Raw genomic sequence first — 20,355 nt, forward strand, 5'->3', positions numbered from 1 at the left:
CACGTGGTATAGGCCTATATTCCGTTGATATGCTATAGTATCCAAGAGCTACATTTCAGTGGTATTCATGTAGGCTCCCTACTACAATTGGTATATTAAGGTGGTATATTCCAGTGATATATTCTATCATGGTATATTCTGGTTGTCTCAGGGTGGTGCATTCACTTGCAGTGTACTGATAACCACGTGGTATAACAGTGACATCAAGTGGTATAGACGGTGGTAGGCCTACATTCACTTGGTATATTCGCTTGGTATATCCAAGTGGTATATTCCAGTGATATATTTTAGTGGTATATTCAATACGCGTATATATTCCGGTGGTATATTCTGGTCATATATTCCAGTGGTGTATTGTAATAGTATTATAGTAATAAAATTCTAGTGGTATACTCCGATCGCAATATTCTATAGGGATATATTCTTTAGTGCAATATTCCAGTGGTGTATTGATCCAGTGGTATATGACATATCTTAGGAATGTATTATGGTAGGACACTTGTGTGCTGATGTTACAATAAGTATAATTCTTGTTATCAACGTCATGGTCTATGTAATGAACGTAGTTCTACCCGTCCATGTTTCTCTTTTTCATGCCAAGTTTTTTCTTTTTTTTTTAAACTCATATCGATATCTTTACAAACATAATTATGTTAGAAAAGACTTGAAGTTTGCAACAGCGGTGGAAATGATAATTCTTGTATAGCATAATAGGATTGCTAATAATTATGTCTCGATACTCTGATTACTGCACAAGTGACATGCATATAAATCCATAATTCTATCTTGATACCTAAATCCAACCATGGAGGTCCAACTCATAATACATTATTGCATTTCGATATAACATTATTTCGCAACCTCTTTCTGCGATGTCGAAACCTCATTCACCTCGTCGTTCTCTCATCCTGTGGCAAAGCCATGTGCGCAGTTCGAGCAGAGGCAAAGGGGGAAAAAGTACACTGCACGCCCATGCTGCTGCAAGGCGTGTGTATTTCGCAATACGGCCTACACTACAAGACGACGACGGCACACGGAGGAATTGGATGTGCGCAGCATGCAGCAAACTTGCTTGAAGAATTTCATTCTTTTTTCTATTGTGAGGAAATAAGGAGAAGATGCCTGAAACAAAATGTTACTACGAGGTCCTTGGTGTTTCTAGAGACGCCGGAGATGACGAACTGAAGAAGGGATACCGTAAACTGGCTTTGAAATGGCATCCTGGTATGTTGGCTGAACAAGAGACCGGTCATTCGAAATTCCAGTCCCACTCGTGTTATTTTGTGTTGGAAATATAAAATGTCGTACTAACAGTTGCTTATGTGATTCTGCCTTAATATAATTTAGATAAGATAGGTTCTAGACGGTCTAAACTCGGTTAGTGGTTAGACAGACGGACAGATTAGACTGTATCGCGATATATATAATCTCGAAACTATTGTCATCAGCTTCAATGACCCCTAAGTCTAAATTAAACACGATATCGATAAATGACGTCATTAATTATCAAAAGATTATTGTCATATTGACGATACGTTCGAGAGGGAAGGAGGAGTCCTCTGTAAAAAAGCAAGTTCTTTTTTGTTTTTGTAATCTAATAGTTTACAGGTTTAAAATCTACTACTAACGTTAGATTCTAGATCTACCTACTAGATCTAGTACTAACTTAGAATAAGCAATCTTGGAATAAGCAAACTTAGAATAGGCCAAGTTGAACTGATAAGCAAACTTAGAATAGGCCATAATATGTAAGTTGAACTGATCAGCATTGATCAGTGACAGTACTGAGATTCTACATGGTATTTTGTCTCAATGTTATTGTTATTTTTCCATGTGGTTACATGTGGTATCTGGAGCATCATGGTAGGCACTCTCATTAGAAAATAAATCTAGGCCTACACTTCTTAGAATTGTCCCGAGAACTGTCACTGAATTCAGGTATATATCAAATGTCATGCGTGATGTTTGCTTTTTAGGATATTGTTTAGAAAATGGAATCCGGAATAAAAAGAGAGAAAACTGTCCTTGAATATGTCTAAAAATATGTATGCTAATTCCGTCGCATGAGAATTCGATATCGCGATAATGGCTTGCTATCGCAAAGCCACTATTGAGGCTACTAAGCGTCCGTTATGCGCTCTGAAATACGAATCTCCAGCTCGCTCGCTACGAGAATCCGAGCCGCAGGATGTGTCCCGTTCGTGAACAGTTGCCACTGCTTTCACTGCGCTCAACTCCAGGGGCCACAGGGCCGTGAGTTGCATGAGCCACCGAATTCTTTGTCCCTTGCCAGTTTGCCGTGCCACTATATAACTACAGTAGCACATACTGACAGTGAATGGACCGAAATAATGCGGTCGTGTGCATTTTAAATGTCGCGTTTTTCCATTTTACACAAACTGGAGAATAATTTATCATAAGAAAACGACAATATGAAACTGCTTTGGACACGCAACAAAGTCTGCCAACAAAAGTACAATACCATCATACCTCCATTCACGTAACATGTTATCGTATCATACAGTTTAACTGCACAGACGCGCACTCGGGTTTCTTCCCACAAGCACGAACGAAGACTGCTCACTGCCCGATATCGTGTGAAAATCGTTCCTGCAAGCCCTACTTTGTGTACTCATTGCTTCTATGCGCTACTCTGCGCTACCGTGCCTCGGCAAAAGAAAACTCGTACAAGTAACATTGTTAAAAAACACTAGAACTTCAATAATTTGGACACTCTCATTGATTAATTGCGATTTTTCACGGAAAACTCGCATGTGATCGATCGATTCAAATTTAAAAATTAGCCTCGAATTTCACTGTTGATTCTATGACATAACGGTCGCATTCCCTCACAGCATTGCTGTCTGTAGAGAGCAGCAGTACTGATATTGTAGCAGATCACCGTACATGATCGTGAGTGTAAAAACCGAATCACACAAAGTGAAAAGAATATTCATACTACCAACCTTCACAGAGCAACAGGCCGATAGCAAAACGATCGCATGGAATCGGAAACGATGTACGCATTGACTTTCGGGACACGTCCGCGACAGCGCCATCTAGTGCCTATGCGCGAACCTAATCATGGTAGAGCCCAATCTAAAAGCTTAACTGCAGGGAGAGTATAACATTTGAGACTGATAAATGTTTAGGAGCAGAATTGTGCAGGTAATGAAGAACCTACAAATATTATTTCATATGTGAGTCTTTTGTCTCCAGGCAACCAGTGTATACTATGCAGCTGTTTGAGTAGCAGAGATGCACAATTGTACCTTCATGCTCCAAGCACAACACAGACTGGTTTGAGCATGCTGAAATCTATTAGAAACCAAAATGTCTCTGATGATTATTTGGCATAAAACCCAAGGGCAGCATTTAGAAAAAGATACAGGTGATGCATACAGGGATCAAATGGCTTATGCACAGAGACTATCACATCTGGTGTTTTACTCTCAAACTCTAGAGACTGCATAGTTTAGGTATTCCTAAGCATGTCAGACCTTAAAATTTCATATGATCAACATGAAAAGACATTACATTCGGCTGCCAGATGGTCTGCATATTACATGATATGAGGTATGAGTTTTCTTCAGTTTATCTGCCATTTGTACAAATGAAATTTGTAAGATCGCAAATGCTGATCTGTAATTTAAAAAAACATGTGACTCAAACCTGTCACCTACTGCTTTCTAGGCAGCGACACTACCACAAGGCTATCCCTGTTTGCTGGCAGTGACGCGATGAACTTGGAACCAATACTGTATACGCCGTTGTTTTCGCGAGGGTTTAATTTTTGCGAATTTCGCAAATTGCAGTTGGATCGCGAATTTAACAACACGCAAAATTGTCTCCATGCGCTTTGTTGATAGAGCATTAACGTAAGCGTCGGCGTCAATTCGCGAAAACAACACCTCGCGAAAATGTCTATTACCTCGTCATTCGCGAAAATATCTGTACGCGAAAATAACGGCGTATACAGTACCCAAGCTAGATCAGCAGTTGTGATCTTACAAATTTCATTTGTGCAGAGGGCCGACAAATTGAAGAAAACTCATATCTCATATCTTCTCCCCTCTGCTTGATAATCTCTTGCTTTCATTTTACATGATTTGACTTATTTGAAGTGTTACTGCCTAATAGTGCTCGCAGGTCACACCACTTCATGGACATTTTCTCCCAACTGTCTCAATAGATAAGAATCCAGACAATGTGGAGGAGTGCACACGCTATTTTGCTGTCATCCAAAGAGCCTACGATGTACTTGGAGACAAGCAGGAGCGGGCGTGGTATGACAAACATCGAGAGGCCATCATCAGAGGAGGTGATACTACATTTTGATGTTTCGAATAAGACTTTCTCAGTTGGATAGAAATAAACAATTCCCTTCCTTGGCCATAGGAGGGCTAATCGATGCTCATGAAATCTCATGTGATATGTGATCCATTTCCACAACTCCTGGGCATATACCAGAAGTGTTTGATAAAAGCTCTTGCATGTTTAACCCGGGCAGTGGTATTGTGATAGAATTACAAATCATCAGTGAGAAAAATTTCACAGTATCTCAGTGTGAATGTTCGTCACTTCTTGTTTTTAGTTTTGAAAGTTTGCAATAAAAAAACAAACAAACAAAAAAAGGCATGAAGTGAAAACAACAAACTACCCAACTTGGTTTATCATTCCTCACTTGCAGTCAACAAATACAATTGTTATCTTGGTATGGCAAGATATCAAACAAATGGTGTGCCCAATTCATTTTCTAACACTTTGTTAAATGTAGATGTCCAAAAAAGGAAACATATGAGATTAGGGATATAGATTCTCATTCATTGTGATCTTTTGTGATGATTGATATGACAACTGTAAGTGAAATGTGCCACTAGAATAAATCACATTATACTAGGATTTGCAGCTCTGGAACAGTGTGAGACATTGTCATTTTTAAGATCGTATTTAGAATTGACATAGCTGATTTCCTTGTTTTGGCTTTGAGCAGTCTGTAGAATTGTTAATCTTTTCTCTTTCTTCCTTCTCTGCCCCCCTTCTTTTATCTTACTTGGTTATAGGATTTGGTGAAGACTATGAAGATGACTTCCTCAACGTGATGGAGTTCATGAACCCTTCGGCCTACACCGGCTTCGAAGATGACAAAGATGTAAGTGGACAGTGATGGATTCCAGCTCAATGGCAGACTTGGAATTCAAACTAGTATAGGTGGATCTTTTTGCCAAGCAGTCATGTAAATTGCAAGCTATTCATCAATGTCTTATTATGATATGAAGGCATTTCTGGGAGATTTCATTTTGTTAAAGTTACATTGACATCATATTGACACTATCCTGGTAAAAAAGTTGTACACTGTTGCAGTATTTTTCTTGCATTGTGTCATTTGAATGTATTTTTTCTTTCTTTTTTTTTTCTAAAGAAAGACATTGTGATGATGGAATGGGAGAAATGGCATTTCATTACCTAATCAGTAAAAAGGTATCTGGGAAAAATGTAAATTTGTATTATGCAGTTGAACTGAATGTTAGCTTACATTGTACTTCCGGACAATTGAAGTTGAAACTTTGCTATTCTCTCAAGGTAGTAACTGATGTCATTAGGAATAAGTCCTTTGGGATATTAGGGTGTACTTGCCCATGGTAGTATAAAGCCTTAAACAGACTACAATAAAAACGATCCTTTTCAGTTCTTTTCTTCGTCGTAAAGACATGAAAGTTTGATTCCATTTGAAGATGATTTCTCTTGAGTTGTGTCTGACTTCAACAATCAGCGTGCTCTCTGTCTGCTTGGGGTTTTTTTTCCAGGGATTTTATGCAGTATACCGTGACATCTTCTTCAAGATTACAGAAGAGGATCGTCGATACATGGAGGAGGGTGACCCAGAGGCTAATGCACCGAGCTTCGGTGACTCTCAGAGTGACTATGATGAGGTAGCGACAATGGACAGCCTGTCGGGTTTCAGGATTTATATGTGATGCTGTGAATGTTAGCATTTTCACTCGTGTAGCAAGTGCCTTGTGCAATGAGACTTTGGGTAACATTTTGGTTTTCAAAAGAGTGTGTAGGATGAGGCCCCCATGCAAGTAAACACCCCAGTGTTGGCTTTCTGTTTTTCCTGAAGTAGCCCTTACTCGCACACATTTTGTAGTCTTTGAAAAAGACCCAGCTTATTATGGCATTATCAAGAATCAAATACCTGTCTATATAGCATGGCACAGTCTCAAGTTACCATCATGTAAGGATTACCATCGGTATTGGGGAAATTGGTATAAACTCATTCATCACATTTTTGGTTGAAGATGCCATCAAAAAACATAAGAACACGGATGAAGTGTTTTGGATTCTTGATAAACCAGGCAGGACTTGTTTGAAGATTTGACAAATGATGTTTGAATGCCAATGTACACCTTTAATTAAAACTAAAACAAAAACAAAAAATGATGAAATATTGGGATAGAGGTTAACTGCTTGCACCCATTATGTTACTGGAGGGAAAAAGAAATGGCCTTTCATTCTCTTCACTGTCCATCAAACAATAATGAGAGGAGCAACATGATGTAGATTCTTTCAACATTCGTAGCTGTGAATGAAGCTGTATACAGTATGTGTGAAATTCAGTTCCCAAATAGATTTCCCAAATTTTTAGTCAGCACACATTTCCTCCAAGACTAACCACTGACATTACTAATTCTGTTGTAAGCGTACCAAATATTGATGCAAGTTTAATTTCTTGAGTATCAATCTGTTATAGATTTAAGCAAATTACGCAGGGAATTCAGTTGGTGTTGCCTTTTTTTGCCGCCAGGTTGTCCGTCCATTCTACGCCCACTGGCAGAGTTACCGTACAGCGAGATCCTTTGTGTGGGCAGAAGAGTATGACACGCGTGACGCTCCGAACAGACGCGTGGCACGCCTCATGGAGAAAGATAACAAGAAGAAGCGAGAGGCGGCCAAGAAGGCGTGGAATCAGCAGGTTCAGGTGAGACGCTCTTGCAAGGAAAAATTACCATTGTCATGTGTGCATGACATCACTACATTCATCACTTTGCCCTCAGAAATGTTCACATTCAAAGTATTTAATAATGATAATGAAATTTTTATAGCACATATAACAAATGAATGTTCCCTATGCGCTTTACGATCTCGTCACAAAATATACTGTAAGTAACAATTTACTTTTAATACACACACACATATACAAAAAAAAAATATCAATTCACAAATAGATAAGTCTTTGAAGAAGATTTGAATGAGACCAATAAAGACCAATGTAACAAATTCTTTGTCCTTTTTGTTTTTGATGGGGAAAGAGGAGCCAATTAAAAGTATAAAGTTTTGATTTTTCTTATCTCTGCAGCTTCTTGTGTCCTACATAAGGAAGAAGGACAAGAGAGTACAAGCACACAAGGTAAGCACTGTACCCAGTTACAAATTCTTTTTACATATCTCTTTAGCTCCCAAACCAGTCCATGTTGCCTCTCATGAAAATGAATAAACCACGTGTGTTTGTGCATGCGTGCGTGAGGTGCAGATTTGTGAAAAAGTATACCTTTCTTTGTGTTGCTCACATCATTCACATATCGCCCTTCTCCGTAGGATAAGTTCTGTAGATGTGCGATCAGTTTGTCTGATTTGATGCATGAACACACAACCATTTATGAACTATAAATGTAGGTATTTTGTACAGCCTCAGTCGAGTCCGAGTATAAACCAAATGATATGATTGTTGGAGAGAAGTCATTCACTTCTTTGATAATGCTTCTATTACGGGTGTGAATTACTTTGTGTGAAAGTGAAAGTTTATTATACCCAACAGCCACCTGTATCGGAGTCCAATATAAATACATAGAAGCATATTTCACTTTCAATTCAATAATATGAATGATGTTATGAATTGCCTTACAAAATGTACAAAATGATATGATAAAGTATGCAAGTGAAATGTGATATCTTATCTGCATATGATGTGCTAAACTTTGATTACACAACTGTACCTTTTTTTACGCTAATGTTTCTTTGGGTTTTTCTGTCTTTCAATAGAAACTGATGGAGGAGAAAGCAGCAGAAAGAGAGCGACTTGAGAAAGAACGCAGAGAGAAACAAAGAAAGCAGAGGGCAAAGTAAGCTGCATTCTCTCATTTATGATGTCAATTGATAAACATGTTCACTGTCAATGAACTTGAGTTGTGCTGTATCTATCTGTCTTTGATGCAGATGATGAGTTGATTTTGTGACAAATCATAGATATCTTGTTTTCTTTTTGGGAGGGGTGGGGGAGACATGGAGGGAATCTGGATGAGGGGAAGTTTGAAAGAGTTGACAAAAACCTCATTTTGATGAAAAGTTGACAAGCATGACATTTTGTTGCAAACTTTTGTATGGAGATAAAATGCAGGAAATTATATGAGCTCGCAAAGAAAGGGACCATTCATTCATTCATTCATTCATACATTCATTCATTCATTCATTCATTCATTCATTCATTCATACATTCATTCAATCATTCATTCATTCATTCATTCATTCATTCATTCATTCATTCATTCATTCATTCATTCATTCATTCATTCATTCATTCATTCATTCATTCATTCATTCATTCATTCATTCATTCATTCATTCATTCATTCATTCATCCAGTCAGTCAGTCAGTTAGTCAGTCATTCAATCAGGTTTATTAATAATACTGCCATTGCAGCCAACAGGCTTACTCGCGAAGTACAGTGTAGAAATACAAAAATTTAAGTTAAAAATATGTACAGTATATTATTTACAAAAGAAACAAATTGGAAATGAGTCAACTAATGATAAGGAGACCCAAAAAAGCCAAACAATCCCTGTACATACACAAAGAATGGATATAATTAGAATTCTTTGAAATTGAAACGATAATCACATTACTGTCATTAGATAAGTTAATGGTTTTCCCTGGTTTTCCTCAATCCTTTCTTTGTTAAAAAAAAAAAAAAATCAGTATTAGTCCTCAATTCTTTCTTTGTTAAGTTAAAAAAAAAATCAGTGGTAGTCCTCAATTCTTCTTTCTTTGTTCAATTGGAAAAAAAAAATCAGTTTGTGTAAGTCCTCTGTTCTATCTTTGGGTCCTCCCCTCTCCCCCCCCCCCCCCCCTTCTCCCTTTGTGAGTCTGGGTCTGTAGATGCCAACAGTAGCATTCTTTGTGTTGTGTCACCACAGGGAGTATGAGCAGCTGGCTGCAGAGGGCCAGAAGGCTATGGAGGAGATGGAGGAGGAGTTCAGGGCAATGGAAGCGACGTTGGACGACGAATTTGGGGTGGAGAGTGAGGACCAGAGCACAGGTACAAATTTGAACCCATGACCTCCTGATTGCTAGACATGCGTTATATCCACTAGACTATCGAGCTTACATCCAATGGCCAGTGATAGTTCTGATCCCTCATGGCAACGAGTACTGCATGTTCATTCAAATTTACAATTTTTGCGTCAATACAAGAATTACTAAAATGTTGTCATAAAAAGCATATTTCGTATCCTTTTCTTCCTAATCTCATTTTATACATTTATTTATTATTTCATATTAATTGACTTCTTTGATGTATGTGCATTTATTGTCCCCGCCGAACGAGTTCGAGCAGGGGACTATGAAACGGGCTCCGTACGTGTGTGTGTCCGTGTGTCCGTCCGTCCGTCCGTGTGTCCGTCCGTGTGTCCGTGTGTGCGTCCGTGTGTGATCAAAATCTTCAATTTGCTACTTCTCTGTCATTTATGAGCCAATTTTGATTCTGTTTGCTTTATATGATAGCACTACAAGGGAGCTTTGAAACTTCTACACAGAATTTCAGTCGTGACCTTTGACCTTGACCTTTGACCTATATTGTACATTTTGCTACAAAATGCTACTCCTTCGCCATTTCTAACCCGATTTCGATTCCGTTTGCTTTATATGATGGCACTAGGTGAGGGCTTCAAAACTTCTACACAGAATTTTGACCTTTGCCTTCTTTGACCTTTGACCTTGATTTTTGACCTATATTGTACATTTTGCTACAAAATGCTACTCCTTCGCCATTTCTAACCTGATTTCGATTCCGTTTGCTTTATGTGATGGCACTAGGTGAGGGCTTCAAAACTTCTACACAGAATTTTGACCTTTGCCTTCTTTGACCTTTGACCTTGATTTTTGACCTGTATTGTACATTGGCTACAAAATGCTACTCCTTCGCCATTTCTAACCCGATTTCGATTCCGTTTGCTTTATGTGATGGCACTAGGTGAGGGCTTCAAAACTTTACACAGAATTTTGACCTTTGCCTTCTTTGACCTTTGACCTTGATTTTTGACCTGTATTGTACATTGGCTATAAAATGCTACTCCTTCGCCATTTCTAACCCGTTATTGCACATTTTGCTACAAAATGCTACTTCCGGCGGGGACATATATTACGCACCGCGTAATTTCTACTTTTCCTTGTTTATTCATTTGTTTATCACTCTATTCCTTTTTACCCTACACGAATTCATTTTTATTCATGATCATTTTCAACAAACAGACTCACAGGAAGAGGAGGTTGAAGAGAATCTGGATGACTTGTTCTGTGTAGCATGCAACAAGAGTTTTAAAAGCCCCAAAGCGTAAGTTCCAGTCATCAAGCAAATTCATCATTCAGTTATCAGTCACACTTGTAATGTTAGTTTTAGGAGATGTGTTCGACAGATGTGAATTTTTTACAAAGTATCTGGGCAGTTTTTAGTTTAATCTTGCTCCATTAATGGTAATGAACTTTTTCTGTTTTAGGTTAATTTCACATCAAAGCTAAAATTCTCATTCCCAATATATATTTGGTACATTTTAAAAAACAACAACAGTGAAGCATAGGTATGTTGTAAGATTTTTGAAAAGGTCTGGTATTGTATGAATACGAAACTAGTGTACTGTTTTAGTGGTGTGTGTCAGTTGTAGAGCTATGCCAAAGCTATTGACAGCCAACTTCAATGGATCTTGACATTACTGTATACGCTATATATTTCGCGTGGGTTTTATTTTCGCGAATTTCGCGAGTCGGGAGCTATTCGCGAAATTAACAACATGCGAAAATATTACCTTCCAAAATGAATCCCTTGGCCTTGCCTTGATGATACAAACATTTCAGTACTAGTATACAATGTCACGGCTTACCGAACAGACCATACTGGCTAAGCTTGTTTACGTACATAGCACGTCCACGTCTAACTACACTACACAGCCCAGTCGCTGTAAGTAGCATTCGCAAAGCACAGCGGCGTCTGGGGGTGGTCGGGCTAGTCCCGCATGTCTACTTACGAATACTGTAGAGCCAATCCATTATCGCAACCCCTGGTACCACTCGTCAGAAATCTAGCGCGATGGACTTAACCACTTCAAAAATGTTGAATTCTAACTTACTAGTTCGCAGAGTTTGATAAGTTTTTTTTTCATGCAGTGTATAACTAGTATCATTCTTATTTGCTAGTAAGTCGAAAATTCGCACTTTCTTTGCCACTTCATATTTTCTCTGGTCGCCCAATCGCGAATTTAACCGCTCGCGAAAATGTGTGACAGCTGCAAATCGCGAAAATTTATGTACGCGAAAATTATAGCGTATACAGTAGTTTGTGGATGTTCAGGACGATGGAGGAATAATGCCCCTTACTTTCTTTTCTCTTTTCTTACTAAATTTTCTTCTTCTTATTCTTTGCAGTTTCTCCAACCATGAGAACTCCAAGAAACACCGGGAGAACATGGCCCTGCTGAAAGCTGAGATGGAGGCAGAGGAGGAAGCGTTTGCTGGAGAGGAGCAGGAAGAGGAGATTGGGGAGGAAGAAGGAGAAGAAGAAGGGGATGGGCAAGATTTGGAAGGAAGAGATCGAGAAGAAGTGGAGGAGAGACTTCACAGTGATGATGAGGAGCTGGCAGAGATATCTGTGAATGGCTCAGGACAACCGAGGAAAAAGTGAGTTGCTGTATACAGGGCGCTCCCACTACAGCGAACATGGTTATTACAAAATTTTGTTACAACGCAATAAAAATTAAGGTCCCGAAGTTATCATCATTAAAGTTTATGGTCTAAATTCTCTTCGGTTACAATGAAATTTTGATGTAATGAAATAAAACTGCCGGTTCAGAGGACTTCGTTATGATTGGATTCATGTGTATATTATATATTTTTTAATCCTCCAGAGATTAATTCAACCTTGACCATTTAAATCAATTTGATAAAGTTTCTTTCCAGTTTAGGATGAGAGAGAATTCAACTCTTCAATAAAGTTTTCACAACAGCATTGCTTTTCAAAGCTGGTTTTCCTGATTCATGTTTTATGCTTGAAGAAGTGTAATAAAGATTCTAACTGAAGTGCAGTTTCTGCAATTGTGACAAGCTGATGTTGATTAATGGTTGACGTTTACTGATGGAGCATTGCTCAGATACATGTCTCAAGTTACAGATCAAATCATATTGGACATGACATTGATTTTTCATGTAAATGCAGGTACAGCACTTTTGTTGTAAAGTGAAAGTATACATAGCTTGTGTTTGAAAATTAACTGATTGATTTTAGCCTAAATTGAATAATAATGGCAGTGCTGAGATTATGTCACTACTGTCTCTCACTCTATGTTGTATCTCAGTGTAATGTTTGTAAATGTTGCACTCATGTAAAGTCTTGTTCTGGTTTGTCAGTCCTCTGAAACAAGTTTTTTGTTGTGATATTCATATGATCAAGCCTAGTAGTTCTAACTCAATAATTTTCTCTCGTCCCAGACTGACCAAGAAGCAGAAGAAAAAGAGGAGACAGCAGGCTAAGGCAGATGAGACAGAGGAAGTGGAACCTGACCTTTGCCCTCCTGACAATGACAAGGAGGCCGATGAAGAACTGGAGAACTCCAGAACTAAGTATGTTTAATTTCACCGCATTGTTTAATGTTGTTGTGGTTGTATGTTTGTGTGTGTGTGTGTGTGTGTGTGTTCTCTGAAAGTTTGCATGTTTGATGTTCTTGTTGTGTTGGATTGAGGTGCATCAGTATTCTTTTATGGCTGAGTATGGTCCTGTAAAGGATGTAGCTCACTTTGTGGTATGTCTTGAGTGGGTCAAGCCATTACCACACTCACCCAAGCTAGAATATTCACACAGCAAACTAATATACATGCAGCTATGTGTGTGCATGTATGTGTGTGCATCTGTTGCTCTAATGTGTACACATTTTGTTTCATACCAATGTTCAGGCTGTCTAAGAAGCAGAAGAAGAGGAGAAGGCAACAGGCCAAGGCAGGAATGGAGGAGGACGAGGATGATAAGGCCGGACCTGTTAAGATTGACATGAACGAAGATGCTAACAATTTTGACAAGACCAAGTAAGCAAGGAATACACCCATACATCTGTATGTCCACTAGCATATTCACAAATATCATGTTTATGATAAGAAATACACATAATTGTTCTTTTTAATCTGGGCCCTTTTTGTCCAAACTTGCAATGATTTGAAAGCTTATTCCAATTACCATGAAACACTTGTCCATTGTTTATGACACATGCAGTTGACTGCGGACAGAGAATACATGTAGCGCTTGACTGCTTTCACACAAGTGGATTACCGCCTGTCCATTCTCTGTCGACCTGTAAAAAGAATCTCGTTTGGGGGCATTGGAGGCTCTCGCAGAATTGCGGGAGGAAAGGGTTAACATTTATAGGGGAAAACTCTATCAGATGGGATAATTTTACACTTTTGCTAAGAAATATGTTGGTTGTTGAGATTAAGATGTTTAATAATGGTTTATTTGTTTTTAATGGAAGGAATGATGTTATACTGTACAAAGTCAAAAAGGTTCAGAATGTTTGGCAAAACCCAGTATCTACTGTAGCATAGACCATATGATGTCAAACACCTGAAGTCTGTGTGATACTTTACCTAGTATCAAGAGTTTACTAGAGTGATGATAATGATATTGTCTTAGTTACCCGGGTAGCCTCTACAGTGTTAATACTGCTCTTCCAGGGGATCCTACCACTTTTATTACCCTCTGACAGCATTGTCAGGCACCCATTTATACACCTAAGTCTAGGGGGAAATTATCAACAGAACATTTTGTCCAAAGGTAAATGCACCAGGCAGGACTCAAATTCTGGCCTTCTGTTTTCAAATCCTTGGTCTTGTCTGCTTTTCCATGGTGCTCCCTTGCTTCTGTATTGTAAAAGTAGATATTTTCGAGAGAGTAATTTTTCGTGCTCAACCGGGTAAGATTAATTTCGTGTGTTTTCAATTCCTTGTAATCGGGACATTAACTGCTGGAACATATGGCATGAAAAGATACTTGCATGCTTTCATTTTCGCACTAGCTTCTGGTTTCACAAAATGCGCGAAAATTTCCACTTTTACTGAATATAGATATGTATGTTATACCCGAGAATGATATGTAATTTGATTATGTATGGGCCGTGATACGAGAAAAGGATTCCTAACGCTGTCACGCACAAACGCCATAAAACGGCGCAGAAGTTTGACAAATTAATATGTGCAAAAAAAGACCAACTACACAGTAGCTATCTGTGCATGAATGCATAGGTGCATCAAAAAGTGGCAGTATTTGGACAAAACATGCTTTTTTAAATGCAATAATTTAGGCATTTAGGAGTGGAATTTCAGAGAACGGTTGCATATCTCAGTACATCAAGAGTTCATTCTACAATGTGGCAGTAAAAACTTATTTTCGTTATTTTATAGCGTAAGGGCCCTTTTATTGCCCATTATGTAATGATGCCCAAGAAAAATTTGTGATGACCTGAAAGACAATTCACTCTTTACCAAAGTGTCCATTTTCATCATCTTCAAGGCTTTCCAAGAAACAGAAGAAGAAGAGACGACAACAGCGTGAGATGCCGGGAGATGAAGATGAGGAGGAGAATGGAAAGGAACTTCTCAACAATGTGCAAGACGACAAGTAAGGACGCACATTTATGTGAGATGTTCATCGTATTCAAGCAAAATTGTATAGCTTCAAGTAACAGAAAGAGATGCTGATAAGAATAACTTGTTGTTGTTTTTTGTCATTATGAGCTGGAGCTGTTTCATAAATGCTTCAGTTAGTGTACCTCTTAATGGCAGTAGGAACAAAAGGTAACTTCAGCTTTAATAGTTGATGAATGCATGATTTCAAAAATAGGCCCCAACAGTGCCTACATGAGAATGAGACAATCTGAAATTTGCTTCATGAAACAAGGCAAATTTGACTGAATCTGTGTGTGAAATCCCTTGACTGGAAAAAAATTTAGTTAAACAGGACACATTCACCAACCAGCGTACAAAATAGAAACTTTGTATAAAATTCATATTACTAAAGGAATTAAGTTCAATTGATTTGGCACAGTATTGCCATTGGTATTTAAAAACCCTTGACTAGTTACATCCCACAATTTACACGCAAAGAGACATATAGATATGAACCATGGGATTTACAACTGTATAACTAGACAATGCTTCGACTAGTCCACCAGCATGCCAGACTGAGCCACACCCAAACTTTAGCCCAGCACTTATTGGTGTAACACAGACAGTTGTTTAATTGGGACAAAGATCTTACCCATGAGTCACCCTGATAAGGCAGTGGTGATTATAGTTCAAGGAGATGGTCACTTTTTCAGATAGTTTCCTCTTCTTCAAATTTTGTTTTCGCAGGAAGGAGAAAGGAGAAGAAGACAATCAAAGAGATGACGATGTGGAGAAGATACCAGAGGAGACATTGGATCCAGACAGTCTTGGGACTGATGTGCAAGAGAGGTTGCACATAGGGGAACCTGTTGACGAAAGCTGCAGAGAGCCAAGTCTACAATCGTCAAGGTAAAATTCTATGCATCTTTATTTTCACTCTAAGCTAGTCCATTTACCCCTCGTAGAATGATTTTGGTATTGAAGCTATGCCTACTGTTATTACGTGGTTGGCTGATTTTCACATGAAAATTAGCCTTTACTGCATATAATTATCAACACAAGGAAAGAGGACTGGATCTTTTGATTCTTTAATGGGGATGGCTAGTAACTGATCAGTGGGAATCAGTGGGAATGCTGGAGGATGATTGTTCCAATCCTTGTGGGATTCATTTAAGAGTACATTATATATCTATTGTTGTGTGAAAATGATTTGCTTCAGAATGGTCTCATATTCAAGTAATGTGCAGTTTAATGTTTCCGGGTTAGTGTGCCTGGTCAGTGACGGGGCATTAATCTGCACATTACTTGAATATGAGACTGTTCTGAAGCAAATAATTTTCACACAACAGTAGATATATAATGTACTCTTAAATGAATCCCACAAGGATTGGAACAATCATCCCTCAGCATTCCCACTGATTCCCATTGATCGGTTACTAGCCATCCCCTTTAGTATTTCTCCAGTTGCAGCATGAAGATTCGAAAAGGAGTATCATAACATGAATCATGAATATTCACATCTCACTGTTTGTACCGGTGTAAAGGAAATGAAAGTTATTGTAATCTTGCACAAACATATAAGCAAGCATCATTAAGTAAGCGATAATGTTGAAGCTTACTTTACATACTTCTGTCCAAGATAAGAGTTATCTCTCTCTATCTCTGGTGAATTGTACCCCCATCTATATTTCAGAAACAGAACTGACTGACTTTTGAATTGATTACTATTACAGATGTTATATATTTTCATTTCATTTTCTTGTATGTTTGATTTTTGTTTTATTTGCTAACCCACCAGACATCAAACAAACCATGAGAGGAATCAAGTTCACAAGGGAACAGAGGTGAGCATTGCAAATCTTTCGTTTTGCAAGTTATTACTGATAGGGAGAAAGAAAGAATTTGCTTTTCTTCGTCCCACAATTATGACAATGTTCACAATTCCTTTGTATGATCATGCATGTTTTGCATCAGTACTATTTTGTTTTACCAGTTTGTGTTATTTTTCCTCACAATATGAGTGCAGATGATCACCATAAAGTATTGTTGAATGTTTCTGTTGTCGGAATAAGTCAACAATGCAGAGTCCACTTTGTTTCTGATGAATTTACACCACAAAATGCCACGGGCTGCAGACGCTTTTGTTCATGTACATGACATATGATATGTTCTATCATTAACTTCAAAGGAGACCTGGTCACATTATTGCCTTACGACTCATTTTCCCGTTCTCCGTTTTTCGCCACAGGCTTCCACATCTTCAGCCGAGCACACCTGCCACACATGCTCTTCACACTTTTCGTCGCGGAACAAGCTGTTCAAGCACGTCAATGCCACGGGTCACGCTCTCCGGCTGCCCACCGAAGTCGGCGTGTCAAATCACCCCTCTGTCCCGAAGGGCTCCAAGAAAAAGAAAAAACAGAGGGGTAGATATGAACTAGAATAATGGCTGCCACATACCTGCCATATTTATTTTAAAAAAATATTGAATTGGTGTCTGCTGACTTGCCAAGCTGGTAGTTTGGTTGCTTCAGCATCAAAACTCTATTTTCAAATATTTATGATACAGAACAGCAGAGCATTGGCCACACAGCAGTTTCAGAGATGGTATAGTTTTTGTTGAGAAATGAAGCAGAACAAAATGGTCCTAATAAAAGGAGGGACTCACTTTTTATTAGGACCACTTTGTTTTACTTTTTTTTTTTGATTTCTCAGCCATTTCTAAACTGATTTTCATCAAATAAACTTGTAATTCCTCCTAGAATTGTATGGTCTTTACTATTTACATAAGTGGTTTCTAATTATTTTGCAAAAAGTTAAAATCTGAATCCCCATGTCAAGCTAAACTATACCATCCCTCTGAAGTCTAATCCCGTGTATTCCTCAAGCCAAACATCCATGTGAAAGTTCACTCCATGCAAGTTGACCCAATTAAAAGTGAATTCAAACAAACGGCACAGAGACAATTTTTATGAAATTTGTACAATGGAAAATAAGGCAGTTGAGGAATTTCAAATTTTCACATGCTTTTGGGAACAGCAATCTGCAGTCACAGTCACATATGCAAATTAGATGAGATGATATCATAGATCAACAAATGCCAACAAATATTTACTGAAATGCCATTCTTGAAATGAATTTAAGAAGATGAAATTATGTCCTCTGCATGAAATTATTGTAGGGATTTGAGCACTGATTATGACAGTGATCAATGGGAAAATCAGGAGGCAGTGAACTCTTGTCTAATTTGCACAGTGACAGTGACAAAATATCAGGCTGTTTTGTGTAAACACATGAAAATCCAAACAAAATCTGTAACTTTTTATGATTTTGTTTTCAAATTTTACTGAAAATGTCGCTACAGTACATCTGTATCCTGTCTGATTGTAATCATTACTGCAGTCATCTTGAAGGCATATATAGTACATCCTACATCACTTTGAACATGAGGGGCTGCTGAATATGAAGATCTGTATGCAGTGACTTGCATCGAAGCTGAGACTCAGGACACCAGGGCCTTCAAAGACTATTGAATTCAGTGTATTAGATTAAGCACTAACAATAATCTCTGGATTTAGATTGAAAGTGGACATGATGAGCTGATTCAACATTTATGCAATATTTTTTTTTTTTTTTTTTTTTTTTTTTTATGTAAATCGGTTATCTGTAAATCACTTTTAAGAATATACTTTATATATGTATATATATATATTTTCTCCCAATCATAAGACTTGTGTCATTTGATTAGCATGCCAATGAGAGGGGCCCCAAAGGCAGATTGGTTTTTAATTTTCTTACAAGTCAAAGCTTCAATTTCGCAGTACAGTGGGAATTTGATATAGAGATCTGATGTTACAAATTACCTGATACATGTATAACAAACTAGTTTCTCCTGTCCCAATTAATTTATTTCCTTTTTTCCTTTGTTTTGCATTGTTTATTGACTACCGATACATTACAAAATATCTGATATAACGATCAAATTGTCTTGGTCCCAAAGATCGCATTATATTGAGTTTCCACTGCATTTTCTTCTGCATGCTACCAGTAGTTCACATTGTGGTATTGTTGATTTTGATCTTACAACATAGTTTGAGCATCTCCTTTGGGCAATATGGGCAAGTCCAGAGCTTCCAAGTTTCCCCGATTCTGCAGGGGCACTCCCTGAATACGTATGTGTTGAAATATCTTTCTACATGGTGACAAAGAATATAGGAGCCACCCTCTTGAAATTACTTTTCCCTATGAAGATGCGTGTAACACAGGAAATACATGCATATTCCTTAAAGGGATGGTATAGTTTTGGTTGAGATGGGAATTCAGGTTTCCGACTTTTTTGTGAGATGAGAAAACTTATGTAATATGAAAGAGCATAATTCTAAGAGGAATGCAAAGTATATTTGATGAAAATTGGTTTTGAAATGGCTGAGATATCCAAAAACAAAGAGGTCCTAATAAAAGGTGAGACCCACCTTTCATTAGGACCACTTTGTTTTACTAAGCTTTTGGATATCTCAGTAATTTCGAAACCGATTTTCATCAAATAAACTTTGAATTCCTGTTAGAATTGTATGCTCTTTCATATTTCACAAATGGTGTCTAATTATTTCACAAAAAAATTAAAATCTGAATCTCCCATCTCAACCAAAACAATACCATCCCATTAAAGCTTTGGAGATATCCGGATTAATAATATGCTGTGTACATGTGCTTGTACTATAGCAGTGTATGATGCTGTTGGTTGTTTGTATACGGGTACAAAGTCCAATAAATGACACAAACATTTGTCTTCACAAGAAATACTACTCAGGTACGACACGTTATTATGTCGCATCATTGTTTTATGAAATTCTGGCACTTGTGGTTGAGTGAAAGTGAAAGTGTGCTTCCCGGATGAATATCTGTTTAGAATGTGAAAGAAATAAAATGTATGTACTGTATATTCAACTTCTACATGTAGACAAATACATAGAAAGGGGGTGTCAATTTACCCAGCATTACAAGTTTGTGTAATTTTACATAATGTAACCATCCTGGAAGTGCATGTGTGAGTGTTCTGTAGAATGCATGCCTTTTATAAAACTTGGGTCTTAATGGCAACAGTAAACATTAAAATCACTGCCACAGAAATTGTATAATCTCACATCAAAATAAAGCCAGTTGACATTTTTTTTTCCACTGAATAAATTTTTTATGAAAAGTCACTAATCACATCAGTGACCATGCACTGTAACACATAGCATGAAAGATTTTACAATGTACTGAAACAGGTCAATTGTTCATAACTGCTCTGTTGACCACTAACATCCATAAAGGGCACTGTCCCACAAATTACCATTGGTGCAACACATCACCATCAGCAGCCAACTGCATTAATACTTTTCCTGTTCTCTGTCACTTTCCCTATGTACCATGGTATCACTTTCAATTCTTGAGAA

The 20,355-nt window shown here is 38.0% G+C and overlaps 1 protein-coding gene across 1 annotated transcript; it reads left to right on the top strand.

The window, feature by feature from the left end:
• Nucleotides 1–1,094: 1,094 nt before the first annotated feature.
• Nucleotides 1,095–19,723, top strand: LOC140236655 (dnaJ homolog subfamily C member 21-like). Its single transcript, XM_072316573.1, has 16 exons — nt 1,095–1,224; nt 4,193–4,321; nt 5,064–5,152; nt 5,808–5,933; nt 6,809–6,982; nt 7,361–7,411; nt 8,044–8,123; nt 9,196–9,317; nt 10,529–10,610; nt 11,696–11,947; nt 12,755–12,886; nt 13,217–13,345; nt 14,823–14,930; nt 15,665–15,826; nt 16,716–16,761; nt 17,166–19,723. The coding sequence occupies exons 1-16, from the start codon at nt 1,119–1,121 to the stop codon at nt 17,361–17,363; spliced, it is 1,986 nt and encodes a 661-aa protein (XP_072172674.1). The 5' UTR covers nt 1,095–1,118; the 3' UTR covers nt 17,364–19,723.
• Nucleotides 19,724–20,355: the final 632 nt, after the last annotated feature.

Source organism: Diadema setosum, chromosome 13 (genome assembly GCF_964275005.1).
Source record: "Diadema setosum chromosome 13, eeDiaSeto1, whole genome shotgun sequence".
NCBI lineage: Eukaryota > Metazoa > Echinodermata > Echinoidea > Diadematoida > Diadematidae > Diadema > Diadema setosum.

Excerpts from the sequence above, each read along its gene's own strand:
- LOC140236655 (XM_072316573.1), top strand. The coding sequence starts at position 1,119 with ATGCCTGAAACAAAATGTTACTACGAGGTCCTTGGTGTTTCTAGAGAC. Across the intron at positions 1,225-4,192 it reads GGCTTTGAAATGGCATCCTG|ATAAGAATCCAGACAATGTG; the intron begins GTATGTTGGCTG and ends CTGTCTCAATAG. Across the intron at positions 5,153-5,807 it reads GCTTCGAAGATGACAAAGAT|GGATTTTATGCAGTATACCG; the intron begins GTAAGTGGACAG and ends TTTTTTTTCCAG.